Consider the following 19,328-nt stretch of genomic DNA (forward strand, 5'->3'; position numbering starts at 1 on the left):
AATATGAGTTGGAGTTGTTGGGATTATCGGTGACTCGGGCCACAGGTCGCGCTGCCCCACGCCTGTTCTTTTTACCGCTGAGTTTCGGCACACTTCTATTGTCTGAGCGCCTCGACCCCGGGGCCCCTTCTGTCTGAAACTCTAAAAGTGTGCGTTATAAGCTTGGAGTATAAGATCTATCATGATGAAAAGGCCTTGTCCTCTTGTCCAACTGACTCAAGAGATTCACTTTCTGGTTAGCCATTTGCAGGACACTCATGGCGTTATGTGCATGAACTTGACATACTTTTTTACTTGGATAAGCAACACACATTCCAAGCATTTAGAAGGGTTAAAAGAGCTCAGATCTTTGCACAAAATATCTGGCATTTAGCTGATATTTTGTACTTTTTTTGGAACATCAATTATGATGATGGCAATACAGAACATATATGCTCCTTTTGGGATTAGGAGGATTTATTGGTACAAAGCATTTTAAAAGGAGGGCAATTAGTTGATGAGTTTATTAGACAAAATCATGTAGCTCACAAGATGAAGTTGCGCTGGAGAGCAGAAGTGTGCGGCCCCTGGAGGGAGGAGGCACTGAGCTAAATTTGTAGGCCACCTTGCGTGCACATGCCTTTTCAGCTCTGCCCATGCCCATTTACAACTGGATTGCGATCCGGACTTTGTGATGACCACTACAAAACATTGCCTTTGTTATCCTTAAAGGGACTATACAGAGTTTAAAAATGTTAGAATCTTTTTAGCATTTTCCTCCCCCTACATGTTCCAGCCATGTCCTAATGTGTAGAATGAGCCCAGACCTGTTCACCACAACTGCCTCTAAAATCATGAACTGTTACACAAAAAGGTGTTAATTCGGGTCCGAATCCGAAGTGCCGTCATGCACAAGCTTAATATAGAAGGTGCAGTTACACGTATGACCTGAGATGGCAGTAGTGAGTATAAATTGGCAAACTTGCATCTAGCCCCTTTAAGCCACTTTGTAACCAGTTTGGCAGTTTGCTTTGGATCATTGTGCATTTGGAAGACCCATTTTTAACTTCCTGGCTGATGTCTTGAGATGTTGCTCCAATATTTCCACATAGTGTTCTTTCTTCAATATGTCATATCTATGTTGTAAAGTGCACCAGTCCCTCCCGCAGCAAAACAGCCCCACAGCGTGATGCTGCCACCCCTGTATTTCACAGCTGGGATGGTGTTCTCAGGCTTGCAAGTTTCGCCCTTTTTCCTCCAAATGTGATGATTGTCATCATGGCCAAACATTTTTTTTCCGTCAGACCACAGGATATGTCTCCAAAAATTAAAGTCATTTTCCTTTTTTTATTTCCAAACTTCAAACTGGCATCGGACCATCTCAGCCCATGTGGGTAGAGTACTTGTTTCACTCTGGACGACACACTGACCAGTTTCAGCATCTTCACCAGGTCTTTTGCATTTGTTCTTGGGTTGATATTCACATTTCAGACTACAGCACGTTCATCTCTGGGACACAGAACCCACCTTCTTTCTGATCTGCAGGATGACAAGACATTTCCATCATTGTTTAAACCACTGAACCTGAAACCTTCAAGTGATCTTGAAATTGCACCCAAGGACTTGTGCATCCTTCCAAGAACATGACATCGTCAGGCTTTCCCAAATAGTTTAAAGATAATAGTAATCTTAGTGTATGTAAGCTTATGACAAAACAAAAACGAATTCTTCTGGCATTTAGCAAATACAAATAATAAAAAATCCAAATTACCTAAAAAAGTAGGTTAATTCTGGTTTTATATCAGACAGTGAGAGAAAAAAAATGCAAATGTGTCTTTTTATTAAGTGTATGTAAACATCTGATTCTCAGTGTATTCATTCATTCAGAGGCCCAGTCTTGTCACCAAACTATAGCTCCCAGGGTTAAACATGTTAAAAGGCCAAGATACATACAGATAATCCTAATCCTCTCATCATAAGTGTGTGTGCGTGTGTTTTCACATTTTCTGAAGCTGTAACACACTGTTGTGTGGTATATTTTCAATGGGGAGGACATGCTAACCGCGAAGCTAATGTTTTGGTTAGCTGCATGCTAGCTACTCGCTAACTCGGCTAGCCCCATGCGTCGTATACATTTGAATGTAGGATACGTTCGAATGTGTTAAAGATATAATTAACATAGCCCTGGCTGTTATATTAGGCGGGCTTTAGCTCAGCACGCTGCGCGTCGGTCTTGTAAACTGCGGCTCACGGGTTCAAGTTCCGGCGCGGTTGCGTGCTAATACTGGCCGATGTCAAGGAGCGGAGGTCTCTGTGAACATGTACCACGTGGTTTGTGAATATGGTTCGCTGTATTTGCCGACCAAGTGGCGAATCGCAGATCGCTCTGTACACCTTGCTCGGCCGGGAGAGACCTGAAATCCGACCTTTTGTGACAAAAAAGAAACAGGCTTAACGAAAGAGTGAAATGAAGACGATGTTTAGCTGAGATAATAAAATATTTTCCCTTTCGTGAACTGGGAGCAGAGAACAGGTTTAGCTAGATCTGAGTTAACAAAGCTACCATTTGGTAATGTAAACAAAGTGTTTCATTCATGAAGAATATAACTATCTGATCCAAATCTCAACAACTGCAAAGCTTTCACCGCACAAATGACTGTCATCATTGTGATACTTTTCCTTTCTTTTTTAATTTATTTTTTAACAGACATCTAACAGTTTGGCCGAGAGCTGCCAGAAACATTTTTCTGCTCGGTCCTCCACACAGCTTTACTCGAAGAAGCCCGAGCGCTGCCCAAACATGAAGCTTGGTCGTCAGCTCTGCAACTTCTGTCCTTCCTGCTAGAAAGGCCTTCAGTCTTGTTCAAGCTTCCAAGGTCATGACATCATCTTCCCAAATAGTTTGAAGGTATAGTAATCTTAGTATATGTAAACTTTTGACTTTGTAAAAAGTAGCAAAAACATTTCTAAATAATCTCATCTCTCATTCTTCTGGCATTTAGCAAATAGAAATAATTTAGAAAATTCTATTTGACCTAAAAAGTTAAAAATTAAGCATTTGGAAAAGAAGTTTGAGCTATTTTTAGCCTGGTTTGAAATTAATGCTTCTACTTCATTTTATTTGTTTGGTGAAAGGTATTTCCTATAATGTGTTTGAGTTACATTACTTTTCCAGATTATTGGAATAGGCAGAACACTTTTATATTGATAATTTCTGTAACAATGGCCTGTAGTTTAAATTCCCTGAGTCCAGTTCTGTATGTGAGCGTTCTTTTTCTGCTTGATAAGACAAGGGTCATGAGAGCCTTTGTTAAACCTGAGCTGACGTGACCCGACCCACTTGTTGAAGCGATTGAGACTGAAAAAACAGGCAGCCAGGGGCCTTTTGAAATCTACATAAGTCCAAGGTTTAAACCTAAGGCTTCAGAATAGATCCACTTGACACTGGATTACAGACATTTTCACATAACTATTGTTTGATTTACTTTGTTAGCAGTAGGTTTATTCAAAAATCTTCATCTTTGCTGATAAAATATACACACACACACACACACACACACACGGTTGTAGGTTCAGATCTCACTTGTGCCGTACTTTGATTGAAGACAGAATGATTAGAACTTTACAGTACAAGTTTATCTTTGTAAAGCCATTATATCCAGGGGACCTATTTGTGTTGCATTTAATCACAATTAAAATGTAGTTTGCTCAGATTAATTACTTATACAGTCACATGTGGTGAGGTGACTTTAGCTCAGTTGATAGAGCACTTAATATAAAGTCTATTGAGTCTTTTGATCTAATGTTGTGAGTTCGATTCTCTCACACATAGGCTGAGTGTTGATTTTATAGATCTCCATGGTGTGATTAATGCCATGTGGAGAGTGTAGCTCAGTGGTATTGTATTGTATTACATTTGTTTATTTGGTCAGGACAGTGCATGACACGTCACGGCAAACACACTCTCATTCATCCTATAGAGATGCTTATACCGGTAGTTATATCAGTGTGGTTTATTGCCTTGTGTAGCCTGGTGGTGGTGGCATTAGTTGGTTTCCATGGACCGAGCAGAGGCTCTGAATCATTTGTGTAACTTAAGTCTGTGAAGTTTTGTTGTTTTTCATTACTACTAAATTTGAATCATAAAAAGACTTTCATCCTGCAGAGAAGCAGAAGAGACTTTCTAATGTCCTGGAACTCAACCACTGGAGCACATGAGAACTCCTTTCATTCATCACAGCACATACGGGATTTAGACTCAGACCATTGCACTCACCGCAAGTCTTTTAAACAAGTGCTTTACCCACTTGTGTACCAGCAGCTCGAAATTATAGTCTTTGTATTATATTGAAACAAGTTCATGTATTGCATATTGTGCCTACTGTCTGGCAACTGGTTCCTTTGTTGTTTTCGTTGGTGTACATTGAGGCCTCAGTCGTTTTTCCTTTAGGGCCATCTTACAAATGTGACTTTTAATTATCAACATAGTTAGAATATGTGTACTGTACATTGTTGGGGGTAATGCATTACAAGATCACAAAATACAATAATATATTAGTCATTACAATTTAAATAACTCGAGTTACAAGTGCATTTAAATATAACTCCCCCTAAATAAAATGCAGCCTAATCAAGTTGGAAGTTGGTTTAAAAGATCTGCAGTTGTGATGCTGATCTTGCTTTGATTGTCATCAAAGCAAAACATGAGAGAATGGGGAAAGCGATGGAAACGGAAATCTGTGACGGTATTCATAGTTACAACGTGCTGTTCACTAATGCCACGTAAGTCAGTGGGTTCCAACCGTGGCTTTCATACTTTGCTCAGTTGCCATTGAAAGAGATTCTTAATCTCAGTGGGACGGGTTAAATAAAGGTAAAAAAAAAAAACTAGACTGTGGCTGCGTCCGAAACCATCAAATTGTAGCCTCTAAGCACTAACACTAGCAACTGACTCCTTAACCTTTCATGGGGTCGACTGTTAGACCTCTGTGCAGTTAGTGAACTAGAGCTTCAGCAGAATTTGCACAATCCATCCGTCCTTAAACAGGGGAAAGGGAAGTGACATCACCAACAGCTGTTTTTCTTCTTCTTTAAAGTTATTGGTGGAGTGCAGGCCAAACAAAAGCGCATGTCGCCCCCTACTGTACAGTGTCCAACAACAACATAGTGTCCAAACAAAGACATTTAAGGAGAAAAATAAATCCAAATGATCCATATACATTTCCCTTTAGTGTTATTTTATTTCAACAGCTGTTTCATAAAGCTACAGTGGCAAATGATCCATGTGGCTTAAGTTTCTACTAAATGAAAACAAAAGCATTTAATCTGTTTCCTGAGTTTCCTCTTTAACACTCTGACATGTGACTGAGCTGTGAGGACGACAAAATGGATTTATCACTTTTATAAAATTTGGCTTGTGCAGAATCTTAATTTTTAATTATTATTATTTTTATTATTAAATGTGCTCCTGTCAATAAACAGTGGTTGCGCATGAATCACTCGAGGGTGGGGGCGAGGGGGTGGGGGGATTTGGCGCAGTGGCTTGTGGGATGGCACATAGCTCCTAATCACCGGTTAGTTAGCATCAGAGGTCCCTATGCTTAAAGGAATAGGCCACCGTTTTTACATACTGAGATATGCTCTTACCTCACTTTAGTCTAGTTAATATATCCCCGTCTGGTCTTTGTCCGTGCGCTCTGCCAGGCAAACGGAGCACATACGCAGCCTCTCCCACATGTCATATAGCTCCAAAAAAGCTCACGATAGAAGCTACCAAGCTCTTCCACGTGTTCCCTATTTAAATAAAGTTACGTGAAGTGTTTTCATGCGAAGTATATTTACACAGAAATGTAACGTGTCGATTTTATAAGCAAATAAAAAGGGGGACTATATTGTGAGGCGTAATGATACGAGGAGTAAAACGTCCGCGCAGTAACTCCTAAAGGTTATTGACGGAAGTGAGCGGGGGAAGTCTTTAGGAGTTACTGCGCGGACGTTTTACTCCTCGTATCATTACGCCTCACAATATAGTTCCCCTTTTTATTTGCTTATAAAATCGACATGCTACATTTCTGTGTAAATATACTTCGCATGAAAACCCTTCACGTAACTTTATTTAAATAGGGAACACGTGGAAGAGCTTGGTAGCTTCTATCGTGAGCTTTTTTGGAGCTATGTGACATGTGGGAGAGGCTGCGTATGTGCTCCGTTTGCCTGACAGAGCGCACGGACAAAGACCAGACGGGGATATATTAACTAGACTAAAGTGAGGTAAGAGCATATCTCCGTATGTAAAAACGGTGGCCTATTCCTTTAAGTGGCCATGATAGTTAGCATCAAGGCTCCTTTTCCTAACTACTTCCTATCTGACTTACCAATTCGGAAGCAACTTGCCATGGCGGACGCTGACGCACATCCGGTTTGGCGTAAGAGCTCTTAGCAATCTGACCATTTCGGACGCAGCATAAGTATAGGCGTCTCCCAGTCACGTGACTAGAAATGAAGGGAAACAAAAATGGTGAATGCAACAGAAAACGATTGCGATTCCACACAATTATGCAATGTTTTTTCACCTACATCTGTTACAATTCACTTACAAGGAAATGTGGCACTTCTATATGCAAACAAACTGTCATTGTTGGATATTACAGACCCATAAACGCTTCCGGCCGAGTTATTTACTGACGTGAAGTTCTCGGTCATACCTTCACTCGAGTTTGGCAATATTTACATAGTACATAGTTTCTTGATAGACTTTCCGTCTTCATGCACAGGAAAATCATTGAAAGCATATAAAAGGCTTTCTGCATACAGATATTTTGAGTCAGGATGGGTATCATATATTGTCATGAGTAAGGTAAGTTACTTGACACTTCGCTAAACCAGCAGGCTAATAATACTGTAAAACACATTGAATTGGACACTCAGCTTGTAGTATAGATAGCTCTTTCACAGATTAACGAACAGTAAATCTCACATTGACAGTAAATCCTTCTATGCTAAAGTAGTTTTCAATAGGCTAATAATTTGATGAGATATCTGATTGAAAAGTACAATGGGACCCCATTAAAAGAGTAAAGAATTGAGAAATTCTGATACCACTAATTTGCATCCAACTGTGCAACAAGTTTCAGGCATTTCAACGGTTTTGAAATGTAGATTTTAAATGAAACGTTGGTGTGAGTTTATCTGGAGTTCATTAGCATCTATCCCGTCAAGATGGAGTAACTTAGTTGGCGTGACGTCATGCAGAAGGCACCTATTGTTCTAATGTGGGTAATTTGAGCAAGAATATGCTGTTTGACTAAAGAAACATGACTTTCTTTACTCATTTTAGCAGTTTATGCATCTAAATGTATCAAAAATAAAAATCGCAATATTTGTCAATTGTGAAGCCCTTTTACGACACACACAATGTCAATCTATATCTTCACTCCACTGGTCTTACCGAGTGCTTTATGCTTTAAGCTGCGGCGAAACAAGAGTAGAATTAATCAAAGCAAAGTGACCTTCAAAATAATAACACATTACATTATTACATTAACTGCCCGACCTGTTGTTCACATGTCCACGCATTCACTCATAGATTAAATATGCTTTAAACTATATGATGCAAATAGTAATTATTCATAAATTATACTTTTTGCCAGTCTATTCATCTTGTTTTCATATTACGGGGGAGATAATGAGTCCTTGGAGGACACCATATATACAACACATAATAGTAGGAACATAAAGAAAGAGCCAAACAGCTGTATTTTATATGGCAGTTTCCCATGTTTAATGCCCGACAGCTAAGAGTCCAGCAGTGTTTATGTCAGTAAACCCATGCATTACGTTTAGTCTGTTACAAAAGTATAAAAGCAATTAACGTCCTTCAGGCTACGTGATTAAAATGAGACAGCACTAACAACGGTCAAATCTAAAAAATCTAAAAGTATAAATAGAAATTTGGTCCATCAAGTGATTACTATAATATTATGTACATTAGATTAATATTCTTAATTATTCCAGGCCCCTTTCAAATGGTCACCTTCGATGGCTCGCGGGTGCTACGGCTGCAGTAGTATTTACAAAATAATTCAGTGCGTGAGCTTCTATAAAAGACACTTACAAAATATCAATTTGATGTAAAAAGAAGTTTTTTCCCTTTTGGCTTTTGGCTCAGTGCCAATAAATACAAAGACTTAAGAAGGAATGGTTAGTGTGGCCATTACAAATAAACATCCAATATTAATCTACAATCGGTATCAAAGATGTTAGAAGGACACAATAAAGTATACAAAAAGGCACAATACAAAAGTCCAGCATAAGCATGGCAGCACGGAGCTATGGCAGTGGAAAAGGATGATCTAATGCAGTGTTTTTCAACCACTGTGCCGTGGCACACTAGTGTGCCGTGAGATATTGTCTGGTGTGCCTTGGGAAATTATGCAATTTCACCTAGGTTTTTTTTTGGTAATAAATTAATTATTATCCGCAAATAATGTACAGTTTTCAAATGTTTCGGCAGAGTAATCATGTAATACTCTTCCATATCAGTAAGTGGCTGCAGGTAGCTCATTTGTGATGATCAATGGCATTGTGTCTAGCGAGACTATACGGTGTTCCTACTGAATATAGGCTACAGAGTTACTTTTTTTTTTTTTTCCTGCTGGTGGTGTGCCTCGTGATTTTTTCAATGAAAAATATGTGCCTTGGCTCAAAAAAGGTTGAAAAACACTGATCTAATGGACACACGCACCAATCAGGCGAAACATTATAACCACGGACAGGTTAAGAGATGACTTATAAAAGTGGGCAAGCGTAAGGATTTAAGTGAGCTTGTTGAGCAACTATCGAAGATCTGCAGTTGTGTGTAGCTGATGTCATCAAAGCAAAACATGAGAGAATGGGGAAAGCGATGGAAACGGAAATCTGTGACGGTATTCATAGTTACACCGTGCTGCTCACTAATGCCACGTAAGTCAGTGGGTTCCAACCGTGGCTTTCATACTTTGCTCAGTTGCCATTGAAAGAGATTCTTAATCTCAGTGGGACGGGTTAAATAAAGGTAAAAAAAAAAAAGAAGTCACGTAGCTGTCCCCTTGTACTACTGTGAATGTTGGGGGAAAGGTGGAAGTTGAACTCCTCCAGAAGAGGGCGCTGTCCACATAAAACCGGATATTTTTAAAGTAGACTGTGTATAGGCGTCTCCCAGTCACGTGACTAGAAATGCAAGCGTGCGACATTTGAAGGGAAACAAAAATGGCGAATGCAACAGAAAACAATTGTGATTCCACACAATTATGCAGTGTTTTTTCACCTGTATCTGTTACAACTCACAAGGAAATGCAGCACTTTGACATGCAAACAAACTGTCATTGTTGGATATTACAGACCCATAAACGCTTCCGGCCGAGTTATTTACTGACGTGAAGTTCTCGGTCATACCTTCACTCGAGTTTATATTTACATAGTACATAGTTTCTTGATAGACTTTCCGTCTTCATACACAGGAAAATCATTGAGAGCATATAAAAGGCTTTCTGCATACAGATGTTTTGAGTCAGGATGGGTATCATATATTGTTAGCCAGCAGGCTAAAAATGCTGTAAAACACCATGAATTGGACACCCAGCTTGTAGTATAGATAGCTCTTTCACAGATTAACGAACAGTAAACCTCACATTGACAGTAAATCCTTCTATGCTACAGTAGTTTTCAATAGGCTAATAATCTGATGAGATATCTGATTGAAAAGTACAATGGGACCCCATTAAAAGAGTAAAGAATTGAGAAATTCTGATACCACTAATTTGCATCCAACTGTGCAACAAGTTTCAGGCATTTCAACGGTTTTGAAATGTAGATTTTAAATGAAACGTGGTGTGAGTTTATCTGGAGTTCATTAGCATGTATCCCGTCAAGATGGAGTAACTTAGTTGGCGTGACGTCATGCAGAAGGCACCTATTGTTCTAATGTGGGTAATTTGAGCAAGAATATGCTGTTTGACTAAAGCAACATGACTTTCTTTACTCATTTTAGCAGTTTATGCATCTAAATGTATCAAAAATTTACGTTGACACACACAATGTCAATCTATATCTTCACTCCACTGGTCTTACCGAGTGCTTTATCCTCTGAGCTGCGGCGAAACAAGAGTCTTGACATGGAATTAATCAAAGCAAAGTGACCTTCATAATAACACATTACATTATTACATTAACTGCCCGACCTGTTGTTCACATGTCCACGCATTCACTCATAGATTAGATATGATTTAAACTATATGATGCAAATAGTAATTATTCATAAATTATACTTTTTGCCAGTCTATTCATCTTGTTTTCAAATTACGGGGGAGAAAATGAGTCCTTGGAGGACACCATATATACAACACATAATAGTAGGAACATAAAGAAAGAGCCAAACAGCTGTATTTTATATGGCAGTTTCCCATGTTTAATGCCCTACAGCTAAGAGTCCAGCAGTGTTTATGTCAGTAAACCCATGCATTACGTTTAGTCTGTTACAAAAGTATAAAAGCAATTAACGTCCTTCAGGCTACGTGATTAAAATGAGACAGCACTAACAACGGTCAAATATAAAAAATCTAAAAGTATAAATAGAAATTTGGTCCATCAAGTGATTACTATAATATTATGTACATTAGATTAATATTCTTAATTATTCCAGGCCCTTTTCAAATGGTCACCTTTGATGGCTCGCGGGTGCTACGGCTGCAGTAGTATTTACAAAATAATTCAGTGCGTGAGCTTCTATAAAAGACACTTACAAAATATCAATTTGATGTAAAAAGAAGTTTTTTCCCTTTTTGCTTTTGGCTCAGTGCCAATAAATACAAAGACTTAAGAAGGAATGGTTAGTGTGGCCATTACAAATAAACATCCAATATTATTCTACAATACGGTATCAAAGATGTTAGAAGGACACAATAAAGTATACAAAAAGGCACAATACAAAAGTCCAGCATAAGCATGGCAGCACGGAGCTATGGCAGTGGAAAAGGATGATCTAATGGACACACGCACCAATCAGGCGAAACATTATAACCACGGACAGGTTAAGAGATAACTTATAAAAGTGGGCAAGCGCAAGGATTTAAGTGAGCTTGTTGAGCAACTAACGAAACAGCCGTCTCCAGGGAGTCAGAACAGCCTTTTTAGAAAATAAGAATTTAGATGTAGGTGAAGCGCAGAGAGTTTTCTCTTAAAACCTGAGCACCTTCCCCGCAGAACAATTGTTTGACAAAAACAAAGTCGAGCACTTTGATACTTGACTTTTTGGCCTAACTTTGTATTTCTGAAATGTGAACAAATAGAAAAAGCTCACAATGCATCATCATTGAACTGAACTGATTTGTTGAGACTGAATAATAGACGCTTTCAGTAGTTCTCGGAGGTACAAACTTAATTAGAAATGTCAAGAAATTTAAGGCCCCTAAAATGTTGTGCCTGATAGGTTTGTATGTAATGGTTGATGGATTTAAGACGGCAGACGCTCCGTTAAAGAGTCCATTGTGTCAGAGTGGTGTGTGTTAGACGAGGGACTCCAGGCTCTCTGCGGTGCTGGCTGCTCCCACGACGATGGTCCCGTTGTTGTCTGAAGACTCCAGCGCTCTTTCGTCCTCCTGTTTGCCCACCAGACTCAGCATGGCCCTGTACAGGAACTGGAATTGCTCCTGTGCGGACAGAAAGAAAGTCATTGCGCATTTTTGTGAACTCTAAAGTGTGAGGAACAATCACAAAATCACCACAAGGCCGTAAACATGAACTTACTACATCGCTGAACACTCCCGGTCTCATCAGGTTTGTGAGTTTGGCGACTTGAAACACATCGACCGACTGTTCGGCCTCGAGCTGGCGACTCAGAGACAGCAGAGCGCAGAAGGTCGCTGCTGTGACTCCGCCCACACTGTCAAACACAAAGACAGACATTTATATGGCCATCATTGCTGCAGATTCTGGACCACGCCCACTGGTGTCATTTTTGAAAACAGTTGCTACGGAGTGGTCTAAAACGCTGCTAAATTGCCCGTGAATATGGAGTGACGGACGTGATTTTACGATATAGCCATTTTCCAAGTCATCTGTTATAAAAGCATGAATTATACAATAGAGAGGCCTGTAATGACATGGACTAATATATAGCCTAAAATATATTATTAATATATACAGGCCATTTCACCCAACAAAGTGTCTCAGGGTTTCCAGTTATCGACAGCCAAACCCACCCTTAAATATCTATAAAACCGGGACAGTGGACATACGGCGCAACCAGAATTTCCAATGTTTTTTTACAAGTACTGTATACAGATTAGCTCCTCCAGTGAATCCTATTTTACCTGCAAAAGAGAACAGGCTTAAACTCACAGATTTGTATTTTTCACCAGCAGAAAGAAAAAAAGAAAAGAAAAGCTGCCCGATGTTAATATTGCAAACCTGGCAACCCTGGGCACCTGTGCAGGCCAATCAGATTCCAGGGGTGGTCTGTGCTACCCCTGGCTTCCCACTTCCCACGCCTCTGAGTTTAGAAAATAAGTTTAGTAAAGTTCAACTGTCTCATTTGCCAAAGACGCTGTGAATTTACAACAATAACAAGGCAAAACAAGCAGACAGTCAATGCTCTCACTGCACAATAGAAGACTTTCAAAACAAAGTTGAAGCTGACAGTATTTCACTTATTTTCCTTTGCTGACTATGACATCCAAGCATTGCCATAAAACGTACTCATCGTGCACGATGGTGGGCCCCTCCTTCACGTGGGTCTCCTCCTTGACCAGATTGACCAGCTCGAACGTGCTGCTCATGGGACTGTCCGGGTTGGGCCAGCGAGGGGCGCGGTAATGCCTCACCTCCAGCACGTAGTCGTCCTGTATTTTGAATACAAAAGTCACATCAACACATTCAGAGTAACAAGAATGTGTGAATAGTGAAAGTGAATTTAGGGGCATGTAACTATAATGGTTTATTCCAACACATTATACATATAGCTTTATGTATTTGTGAAAGTGTCTTACCTGAGCAGCCTCCAGAGCGTACTCCTGCAGCACCAGCATGTCCTCGTTGGCCAAACAGATGTGGTTCTCAGACTTCAAAGTGACCCTGAACGCCTCACAGGTGAGAGGCTCTCCTTTGCAAGGCCAATAGACACTGGACTCTGCCTCCACTTCCCCCTTTGAAACATAATCAAGAAAGCACATTAACTTCCTATGGACAAGTGATCAATCCTGTTTTACCCCTAATGCTGTTCAGTTCAGTGCTATTAGGGTCCTAGTTCAGACAAGGGCCTGACCAATCTGGATTTTTTTAAAAATCTATACCAATAATAATATTAAGAGGTCAGTAATTCTTTGCTTAATGTTTAATGTACTTACAAACGCGGATAATTACAATATCGTGAAAAAGTTATTCTTTTTCTGTAATTCAACTTAAAATGTGAAACTAATATAAACTCATGCCATGGAAAGTGACAAATGTCAAGCCCTTGTTTGTTTTGATTTTGATGATTATGGCTTACAGCTCGTTAAAAACTCCAAAATTCAAAATCTCAGAAGACTAGAATATTACATGAAATCAATAAAAAATATATATTTTAAACAAAAATGTGGGCCCTCTGAAACCTTGGTTTGGGCCCCTTTTACTTAAATTACTGCCTTAATGCGGTTGCGTGGCATGGATGTTATCAGCCTGTGGCACTGCTGAGGTGTTATGAAGACCAGGATGCTTCAACAAGAGGACCCTTGATGCACTGACTCAGCCTCAGTCACTCCTTGTGAAGGTCCCCCACACTTTAGTGCACCTTTTTCTTCCACACTTTTCCTTTCACTTAACTTTCAATTAATGTGCTTTGATACAGCACTTTGAGAACATCCAACTTCTTTTGCTATTACCTTTTGAGGCTTTCCCTCATGGAGGCTGTCAATGATGGTTTTCTGCCCAACTGTCAGGTTGAACCAGACTGAGAGATCATTTAAAGTCTCAGGGACCCTTTGCAGGTGTTGTGGATGAATGAGCTGATGAAAAGGTGACACTTTGAGCTACAATACAGTCCCTTTTCACAGTATTCTAATCTTCTGAGATTTTGAATTTGTGTTTTTTTACAAGCTGTAAGACAAAATCATGATGCAAAGTGAGATATATCAAGCTTTCATTTGTTATAATTTTGATAACTATGGCTCACAGCTTGAAAAAACCCCAACATAAAAATGTTAATATTTTGAAACGGACTGTAAGCCATAATCATCAAAAATATAACAAACAAAGGCTTGACATATGTCATATTTCAGTGGTATTATTGGCAGTGCTGTATCTATAAAGTGGGCTAAATTTAAATGGACCAACTGAAAATATGCAATATTCAAAATGCACCAGAATGCAGGAAATCACATCTGAATTATACAATTTTCCCTGGGGAGGACACCCGTGCCACGCCCAATACTTTTGAAGAGCTTGGACCACCCATAGGGGTTGGGGCCAAACCCCCTCTAACAAATCCATTCACCTACTTTTAGGTACCGCTGGCTTTTGTCTGTAGCTTCTTTTATCAAAAGACTACATTTATAGTCTTTTCGTTATGCGACACCCGAGACCCAACCAATGTCTCACTTCAAAGTTTGCTGCTATACGGTCAATAATATATATTGTTATCAGGGGCGTCGGACTGGGGGGGGTAAAGGGTACTGAGTACCCAGGGCCCAGAGCAGGGTAGGGGCCCTCAATAATGCTGCAAAAAGTGTTATGTACTGTACTTTCTAAGTTTCTTCACAATTGGTACTATAAGAACTAAACAACGGGGCTAAAATACAATGGTTGCTACCCAGAATTTTGCACAAACAATAATGATTGATAATTTCTCAGGGCCCTGACACCCCTTTAAAAATGTGCCAAATGGTTCAGCCCACACACCGGTGTTAAGCACCGTGCGCTTCAGCTCAGCAGTGACTTGATGAGGTGGACTCTGTAATGTAATGACACAGAGCTATGAGGAAAGACAGATATTAGTCTTACCTCGCTCTTATGTGCTTTTATTTAACACTAGCCTGTTCTAGCGGACCTTAGAGGAAACTTTCTTGTCATAAATGACACTTAAACATGAGGTTAGGTGAGTCCTGCCTCTGCCTGCACTGAGAAGTGGATGGTGCAGAGTCAGAGACAGAGACAGAGCTCCTTCTCTCCTCGTTTTAACCTCTAAAGTTTCTCTTTCCTCATATTTATTGTAATTGAGCCATCAGGCCAATACAGTGACAAAAGCCACAGGTCGCGCACGCCGTTTTCGCCGAATTAATTATGCAAATTAGCCGCGCACATTTGGAATCCACGCATTGTAAATGCGCAGCTTTGGAGACGAGTCAACCTGGTTCTAGTGAAAGGTGGAGCTCGTGCCATTTAGTCTATTCCAGCGTAACTTTTTACAACAACAATTTACTGACTATACACTTAAAGGTATAGGCTTCAAATATGGTGAGACTAAATCAGACTGAAGCCCTTGAGTTTTTTGTTCAGGCCTGTGGCCACAGAGACATCATAGTATCATCATTTTTTTGTAAAATAGCATTTTAATGCCTATTTTAAAGTCACACATGTGTTATTCTCAGCACAAATATCCTCTGTCCCTAGTTCAGTCCTCCTGTTTAATGTGATATGCTAATAATCATTATGCTCTAAACTAGCCATTTCAATTGGCCCAATTAAAGTAGAATATTCCACCCTAATCTAAATATCTATGTCACCACAGGGTTAAAGGTTATTCAATTTCTGTAATTGAATCCAAATCAGATGAAATTTCAATTCAAACATGGACTTGAAACAAACAAACAAACAAACAAACAAACAAACAAACAAACAAACAAACAAATAAACAAACAAACCATGACCAAAGTACCCATTGGATTGGATATGTGTTTGTACATGAAGCACTTTTTTGGCCAACCCATTTTTTCACTTAGTTAAGGTATATATAATAAAGTTATAATAGAATATAAATGAACTGCGCTGTCAAACCACTAAACCACTGTCATGTGGTCAAAGAACAGAGAATATGAAATGTGAATTTCAAATGGGGGGGTCCACCAAGATAGTTTGTACCCAGGGCCCAGAATTTGGTGCTACGCCCCTGATTGTTATACTATATACAGTATGTTATACGTCAGACATGTATAATGCTAATAATGGTTACATGTTGATGTATTACCATCATCATTAACCAAGTTTTAAGACTTTACACAAAGGTTGGTGATCTTAAATAAAAGGCGAGCAGATTTAACTGCACACTTGGCCAGCGTGTATCACCATCGAGTACTGCTGCCACTGTACGGTGATGAAAAATCTTTCAAGGACAGGCATGAAAGCGACAGAAAGGGCCAATAGGCACTTTTTATTCCTGTATACAACTTGCATTGTTGTAATGTAAGCCTTTCAACGCGAAGAATGAAGAAATCCAGGACGTGATGGTTAAGTACCAAAGCCAAATGCCATCAAACCCACACAAAAACGGAGGGGGAGAGATCTTCACGTTATCGCAATCATGGCTCATTCTGTTTGTTAAAGACTTATATACTTTGTGAGGGGCTGCAATACTTATACATGAACAACAGAAGCCTTACCCCAGTGGTAGTCGGCCCGGGCAGCGACATGATGACCTGAGCATTGTGGTCCCATATCATTCTCCAAAAGTCCTTCACCGTACCGGGCAAAGGGTTCTGGGTAATGATGAATTCACTGCTATGCCTGTAACCCTGTGCATTTATGGACAGCATCAGCGTCTGACTAAAAATGAACAAGTGCACAAAAGAACAAAACATTCATACTGAGCCCTTACTGTAATGTATGAAGCGTTTATGTAGTCAGAGGTTTCTCCCGCTGATGTCAACAACCGCACACGAGACCTCTCCGCTAACAAGGAAAGAGCGGGAATAAGTGTTTCCAACCAACTACGAGATGAGCAAAGTTACTCATTGTTTTTTGCATGTTACTCACTTGGCAAAATGGCGGGGCTTCTGTTTTTGCTGGCGTGGTCCTCCTGTAAGGCTGTGGTGAAGTCGCTCCGCTTTGGTGATGAATGACAGAGCAGCTGCGGAAAAAAAACGCAACATTTTAATGACATTGAAGCTCCAAACATATTCACTTCTTAAGTACAGCAACTCTTGCCTTTTGAATCACGCGCAACGGGGAAATGTCAAGCACTTTGCACAAGTCTGAGCGGAGGAGTATTGTCCTCTTTGCGGTAATGATGGAAAACATAACGATACGTGGTATTTACAGTTCATGTTCAAACCAGTGTCTTTCACAGCGTGGCACAATGTTGTAACTCGCTTGCTATGAAGTCAATCAACAAATGACCTAGAGATAGATAAAATATACTTTTCAATGTGTAAATGGTGGATACAGGAGGTTCAGCACGTATATTCATCGTATTCATACTTATTCCTATTGGTTATTATGTTGAAGTGTGATCTTGTAGCTGTTTGATCTCTTAACCCCCACCTGAATCGAGCACTATGATGAAAGGCCTTTGTTTTAATTCAAAAATACTGAACGTTTGCAATAATTTGGCAGTGGGCGTACCATAAACCTTCCCCCAAAGTTTCCCAAGGGTCCCCAGAGCGTCCAAACTATGTTGATAGAGTTGTTCTGAAGGGGTGGCATACCCTTCAACTTCATATGAATGGCTTTTATTTTGTATTATTTCTTTATGTTAGAAAGGATGTATTCAATCGTTAAATAGGGGTCACTGAGATATAAGTTGAGCACCAATGACTTACACCTGCTTACTCAAAAGGAGTCCCAGTCATACAGCACATCTTGACCAGTACAACAGCAGAGACAATACGCCGTCACAATCCAGAGCGCTGACCTTAAGCTGTTTCTCGATGCGCGTTTTCCCGGCGTGCCGCGGGGTCAGCAGTTCGTCCACGTATTTGTGCAAATGAGAGGCGGCTACGTCCGTGTCCCCGCACAACACAGCTTCCACCAACGCGTCGTGGATAAAAACGTATTGTTCCTGCAAAAAAACAGACATGATTCACAAAGCCGTCTTAGTCAGAGGAGTTCAAGAGGGCTGCAGTCACCCTTTTTTTGTCCAGAAACTTAGCCCATAATAATGGTCTTAGCGATTCAAATTAATTCTTTTGACCAGTTCTCAGTGTATTGAAGTGCGTAATGCAGAGAGCAGCAGATGTTAAGGACATGAAGTTTGGCATTTTGAAGTCTTAATTTTCTGACCGCCATTGCGTAGAGCCACATTCCGGAAAATTGCAGGTTATACTGTATGTTCATCAAGTTGATTTCATATTTGTAACAAATATTGGAAATGTTTTTTTTTTTTAATCCCTTACCTCAGTTTGGACCAGGTAGTTCCTCTGAGTCCTAATGTGTTTGAGGAATCCTGTAATATTGACAGTTCCTTCGTCTCTGATCTGCTTCAGCATACTGTCCAGGACGATGTAAGTCCCCGTTCGACCAACTCCCGCGCTGAACAACGAAATATGACAATAACATAACAATAAAAAAACAATCTGGCAAAGTGTTTGGTAACTATGGTAAGAATTCCTGTTGGTCCGACTGTAGTTTCCTACCTGCAGTGCACCACCATTGGGCCCATGTGGTCCGTCCGAGCTTGGGACGACTTGCGGATGAAGCTGAGCAGAGGCAGGGCCAGCTCCGGCACACCCATGTCGGGCCACTGGGTGTAGTGAAACTGGGTCACTGTGAGCTCACTGGAACGCCCTTTCTGAGAGCCCTAGGGGTGATAAGGTAAGAACAAGAGTTCAAGTGGAATTGAGAGAAATGTCGAAAAAGCAGAGGAAGAAAATTAAATAAAGTGTGGACGACCAACTGTATTCACTGAAAAGAATTATAGTGTGTAAAATATAGTTGTGACCCAACAGCTAAAGAAGTTTTTTACATGCCTTGTCTTTTCTTTTATAGCCTATGTTGTTTCGGCCTTTTGTAAATCTATGGATGTTGCTTGCCACAAGGACATGTCTTAGGGCAAACAGTCTTGATCCTTGCAAACTGATTTTTGTTTTCCCCTGAAATTATTTTCTTTACTCAGCACGTTTGAGCTACACTTCCCATACACTAACACTAATTGGGTGTTTGAGTTTGTAGCTTGTGAGTTAAAATGTCTAAATTCAAAAGCATAACAGTAGGACCAAAGAACACCTCGAAAGCTTAAAAAAAGATGTACATGGATAGGTTATGTGATTGTTATGTGTATTTTAAAGCATTATAACGCAAAAAATTATTAATACTTATTTAAAAAAAAAAAGTCTGTTTCTGCCCCCAATCAACACTGTGTTCGCATTTTTTGGCCCCCGCTACAAATGAGCTCAAGACCCCTGGCC

General features: G+C 40.1%; 2 protein-coding genes across 4 annotated transcripts in view; one reads left to right on the forward strand and one right to left on the reverse strand.

Annotated features, from left to right (window-relative positions):
- The window catches only part of LOC306971420 (troponin I, fast skeletal muscle-like), a 164,658-nt gene that overhangs the window by 4,343 nt on the left and 140,987 nt on the right, over positions 1–19,328 (forward strand). The window lies entirely within an intron of this gene.
- Positions 11,352–19,328, reverse strand: part of ptprz1a (protein tyrosine phosphatase receptor type Z1a) — a 72,853-nt gene continuing 64,876 nt past the window's right edge. For all 3 annotated transcript variants that reach the window (XM_079567667.1, XM_079567666.1, XM_079567668.1), the window contains 10 exons: positions 18,558–18,721; positions 18,318–18,453; positions 17,837–17,983; positions 16,960–17,053; positions 16,802–16,875; positions 16,587–16,718; positions 13,002–13,157; positions 12,712–12,854; positions 11,761–11,896; positions 11,352–11,663 (listed from right to left, as the gene is read on the reverse strand). In XM_079567667.1, the coding sequence (XP_079423793.1) occupies positions 11,520–11,663; positions 11,761–11,896; positions 12,712–12,854; positions 13,002–13,157; positions 16,587–16,718; positions 16,802–16,875; positions 16,960–17,053; positions 17,837–17,983; positions 18,318–18,453; positions 18,558–18,721 (1,326 nt within the window). In that variant the 3' untranslated portion in view covers positions 11,352–11,519. The remainder of the gene's footprint in view (positions 11,664–11,760; positions 11,897–12,711; positions 12,855–13,001; positions 13,158–16,586; positions 16,719–16,801; positions 16,876–16,959; positions 17,054–17,836; positions 17,984–18,317; positions 18,454–18,557; positions 18,722–19,328) is intronic.

This window comes from Gobius niger (genome assembly GCF_951799975.1).
Source record: "Gobius niger genome assembly, chromosome: 12".
NCBI lineage: Eukaryota > Metazoa > Chordata > Actinopteri > Gobiiformes > Gobiidae > Gobius > Gobius niger.